Consider the following 4,704-nt stretch of genomic DNA (forward strand, 5'->3'; position numbering starts at 1 on the left):
AGATTCGCTGCGCGAACGTTTAACAATTATGGCGGCCGATTTTAGGGAACGAATGCGCGGTAAAACTTACATTGCTCAAATTGGGTAATGTATTTAGTTCATTTCTTTTTATTTTCATATTCTCACAGGCAATCGTATCGAGTGTGACCCACAAGTTATTTCTACCTTCAATTTACTATGCGAACTAGTTTCATTCTTCGATTATTATCACGAGCAGAAGTACCAATTGGCTTTGGAAGTGCTCGCCAACACCAAACTCGTGCCATTGTCTATGAACGAACTTGAAGAATGCATAAATAACTTTAAACGCTTGGGTGGGGAAATTTGTAAGGTGTATCCTGACATTCTGTTGGCAGCCATGGATATACTATACGCTCAGTACAAAAGTGTTAAGGGACGTGACACTGGCATTGTAGATACCGGGCGCGATCGTGTAAGTGAATATATCGCGAAAAATATACTTAGAAAAATGAAAACTATTCGCTTTTTTATTATGCAGCAATTACAGCATCTGCGCGAGAAGGCGAAAGCTATTACAAATATGGCCGCAACAGTACCATATCGCATGCCTGGCGATACGAATAAAAGACTCGTCCAAACGGAAATCCTGATGCACTGAATTCACATGAAATTAAAAATAGTCGTTAAAACAAAAATGTAAGTTACGTAAAACCAACAACACAAATAAAATAGATTGTAATTTATATAATTAAATGCAACGCTGTGAACTTTATTTTTGCCGCTTATACTTTAATAAAGTGTCGTAGGTATGTATGTATATCTATAAATGCATTTACGTGAGCAATAGAAAGCGCTTCCAAAACCGCTAAATCAATGAATTCCACAATGATGTATTGCATGTATGTATAGAGTACATATCCGATATACATATGTATGGAAATATGTTAAAGGAATTCTTTGATATCTTTTTTTATTTCGAGCAACTATTTAAGTCACACTTGAGTCCCGCGTATGTGACTTTTTTAAGCATTAAAAGAAACTATAAATGCTGTTTACTTTATCGTCAAAATAAATTGTGCGTTACATCTTATCCCTTAAAAACTAAATTGTTTATCTTTTACCTCGCGTACAATAGTAGGAATGCATACATTTATAATTATATGGACTTATCAACTGCTCCGTGGCTTTAACCCATATACTGATATGAGGCGCACACTGGCTCCTGATGTCGAACGTGTGGGGAAGACTGCTGCATAGCCAAACGCTGTAAGTGACAAGAGCGACATAATAGGCGACCGTCTAATGGATAGCAGCGTTTGTCTGGTTCATCTGTAAGCTGCATGCCGCACTCTTCGCAAATGTAGCAATCGACATGGAAATCTTTATCCATTGACACTACCCGAACCGTTTCATCGGTGCCTTCTACAGGTGTAATACCTAAAAGAATTTGTACATATTCAGGCAAGTAACCAAATTCGCTTTGAATTTAAATTGAGCTATGTTGAAATTCACCAGGAAGTTAATTGCAGAACCTGCCTGATTATTTGCGGAAAACAACACATGTATATATGCAAATATTTGTCCCTTACCTTTGCCGCAGCTAGCACATTTCGGTGCAAACATACGGTGATAATCATTAACGCAGTAAATTTTATGATCCACATCCACCGTAAAAGGTACACCGTCTAAACATTCATTACAAATGCAGCAACGGAAACATCCCGGGTGATACGATTTGCCCATTGCTTGAAGTATCTTTTATAAAAAATATGTTACATATTGTACTGAATATTCCAACAATAATTCACATATCGACGAAACATACCATCTCCATTATCAAATGTCCACAAATTGCACATTTTTCCGCAGTTTGCTGAAAACCCGAATACTGAAAAAATGTGTATTTAATCTTCGTTTGAAACCATGTATTATGCTGTTTACCATGTAATCCTCCTCGCAATAAACGCGACCGTGAACATTATAAAACGCCTTGCCACGCAATGCACGTCCACACGAGCAACAAATAAAGCAATTTGTGTGATATAAATTTCCCATGGCCTGACATGCCTGGCCAGCACCTTTTACCTTATCGCCACACGTATGACAAATTCCTTAAATTAAAAAAAAAAATATTAGACTCAAAACAAAGTCATTGAACGTCTTACCAAAATACTCTCCCTGTTCTTCGCTTTGTTCGATTTCTTCCTCTAATTGGCGAGTGAGTTCTTCGATTTTACGTTGGGCTTCAGTAGGACCGATGGGACGGGGCGGTGTCACGCTATACGGTAGTAAATTCTTTGAGAGGCCTAAGATGAATGGTATTTTTTTGAATATTAAAGTCATCCCGAAGTAACATGTTAACACTATATCTCACCAGTACTATTTTGAGAGGGCGTCGGTGATATGGACGATGCAACCCCACCACCGGATGTTATTGGGCGCTGAGGTATAGCCAGTGGTGATTGCGTGAATTTACGTTCGCTCATAGGCGAAATTTTACGTGCACCAGCTAACGAGGCAGACTTTTCTGTCTCAATTGCACCACTACTGCCTACATAAATAGGCGATTCATTGCACATTTTTCGGTGTCCACTGCTGCTCAAAGCAATCGCCGTAGTATTTGAACGTAGTGATGCTACGCCTCCAGTTGGGCTTCTCGCTGGCTGGCGATGCAAATTAGCCGTCATGCACACGTAATCAGAACTGTTGATTTCCTCAATGTAGTTTGGATTTACCGATACGTTGATGATCGGATGATGTGTGGGAAAGTGATGCTGAAACAATTTTAAATTAATATTAGTATTACATCATAGTTTTTAAGTACATAATTATTATTTACTTACTGTATTTTTAATTGGAGTGTGTTGCAATAGTTTGTAATCGTTACCGCTCGCTGTACTGGATGCCATTGATTTAGTTGGCGATATTTGTACGTTGTTAGTACTACTGGGTAATGATAGATTGCGGTAACGCTGGGTTGGCGATGATAAACCGCTGCCACCCCCAGTAGCGGCCGCAGTGCTATTGGACGTTGCTGTTTTCAGTGAGGAATTCGAGGTGCTCCGTCGATGCATTGGTGAGGCTAACACCGCGGTCATATCTAGACCCGAGTTTTCACGAATGTGATGCGGTGCTAGCGGCATGGCACCACCACTACCAACAACGCCAATTTGTGGTGATATCTCGACGTGTTGATAAATAGTAGCAGTTGCAGGCGAAGCCTGCGGTTGTGCACGCTGTCCAGAATGTGGTATAATATTTTCGTAAATTGGCGAATTGTCCGTATGATGATCTGGTACTGGTGTATGGGCAAATCGCCCACTATTGGTACTGGCATGCATCACCATATATTGACCGCGTGAAGGATTCGCAGTAGGGCTTTGGGGTTGTGCTCTCTTGTGTGCCGAATCAAAGTATGGAGCAGGCGAGACAGCTGCGCCGACGCCACAAAATTCTAGATTTTCATAAACAGGCGAATGCTTCGATGATTTTTGTTCATACATTATATTACGACCAGCATAATGTGGACTATTACCCACACCTGCAATATTCCCATTGGATGCAGGTTGTGAAAGTGGAACAATGCTTGTGCTTGCATCTCCGGACAACTGTTCAATCGCACGGGGTGTGGCATACTTAGAAGAAGCAATGATATTCGTACGTTCATACAACTTATACTCCTCGGCAGTTTGTTGCTGCTGTGCAGGGGTATTACCTATATGTTGCCGTATGTAATTCGCTACAATGGGATGTTTCGGAGAACTAAGTCCAATTTTCTCATCGCCCATTTGAAGGCGTTGCATTGCTTCGCTAAGGTTTTCATTGCGGCGTTGACTAGCCATCGATTAAACTCCGCAAATTCGATGTCTTTATAGAGTCGAAGTTCTTGATTACACCGGCACCATAAACGAATCTATACAATTGCTTTGCTCATGAGTTTTCGAAATGCACAATGAAACGTTTAAGAAAGGGATGATCAAACACACAAAGGAATTTCCGGAATTTTCAGGAGCCTATGATGAACAAGAATGAAGTAAATGAAATCCCTCCTTGGAGTTGCCACTAAAAGTGAAAAAGAGGCTACTCCAATTTGGAGCACATAAAAGATAAAAATGAGAGCGGCCTCCCTATTAGATACGAGAAGTTAGCCCAGAGCTGCCGTGTCCCTATTATGATGATGTACAATTTTGTTAATTGTCATGGTGAACATTCATTTCAAAAGTTTAATTTTGATCGAAGTAGAACGTTATTTGGTTCTGACTGTTTTTTGTTATTTGATTTTTGTCTAAAAAGATGTAACCAAGACAGAAATTTTAACGTCTACCAACCAGCAATTTATGAAAACTACAGAAATACCGGTGAAAACACCTAAATATCTCTATTCAGAGATTTACGAATACTCTAAAAACAAATACAGCCCTGCATGGCGAAATAATAATAAATATACATGAACCAAAAATACAAGATCACGTAAGAACGCAACGTTGTATTTGTAAAGCTGAAATTAGTCGAGAACGCAGAACGTATACTTAAACGCAGTCTGTATACGCAGAATTTTGTCGATTACTGGAGCCCTCAGTGTTGCTTCCTGCACTGTTGCCACTCATCAATGCCTTTTCATAAACTTACCCTTTCAACTACAATTTTTCGTGCTATAATAGATTTTAGCTAAATATAAACTACTTAGTTTTCAACAAAAACCTTATTCAATAGTAAATTTCAAATATTTTAAACATATTTTGA

At 39.4% G+C, this 4,704-nt stretch overlaps 3 protein-coding genes across 3 annotated transcripts in view; 2 read left to right on the forward strand and 1 right to left on the reverse strand.

Annotated features, from left to right (window-relative positions):
- The first annotated feature begins 6 nt into the window (after window positions 1–6).
- LOC108369745 (nuclear pore complex protein Nup93-like) lies at window positions 7–721 on the forward strand. Its single transcript, XM_017624930.1, has 3 exons — window positions 7–59; window positions 129–433; window positions 500–721. Exons 1-3 carry the CDS (start codon window positions 29–31, stop codon window positions 617–619), a joined length of 456 nt encoding a protein of 151 aa, XP_017480419.1. The 5' UTR covers window positions 7–28; the 3' UTR covers window positions 620–721.
- Window positions 722–926: 205 nt separating this feature from the next.
- jub (LIM domain-containing protein jub) lies at window positions 927–4,102 on the reverse strand. The gene is made up of 7 exons (XM_017624928.1): window positions 2,805–4,102; window positions 2,336–2,735; window positions 2,127–2,267; window positions 1,903–2,072; window positions 1,787–1,849; window positions 1,551–1,716; window positions 927–1,398 (listed from the first exon to the last, which is right to left on the reverse strand). The coding sequence occupies exons 1-7, from the start codon at window positions 3,801–3,803 to the stop codon at window positions 1,148–1,150; spliced, it is 2,190 nt and encodes a 729-aa protein (XP_017480417.1). The 5' UTR covers window positions 3,804–4,102; the 3' UTR covers window positions 927–1,147.
- The window catches only part of LOC108369747 (protein SPT2 homolog), a 4,943-nt gene continuing 4,312 nt past the window's right edge, over window positions 4,074–4,704 (forward strand). The window contains exon 1 of the mRNA XM_017624932.1: window positions 4,074–4,104. Coding sequence (XP_017480421.1) covers window positions 4,074–4,104 — 31 coding nt within the window. The remainder of the gene's footprint in view (window positions 4,105–4,704) is intronic.

Source organism: Rhagoletis zephyria, unplaced genomic scaffold (assembly GCF_001687245.7).
Source record: "Rhagoletis zephyria isolate East Lansing unplaced genomic scaffold, Rhagoletis_zephyria_1.1 Rzeph_scaffold_03823, whole genome shotgun sequence".
NCBI classification, from domain to species: domain Eukaryota; kingdom Metazoa; phylum Arthropoda; class Insecta; order Diptera; family Tephritidae; genus Rhagoletis; species Rhagoletis zephyria.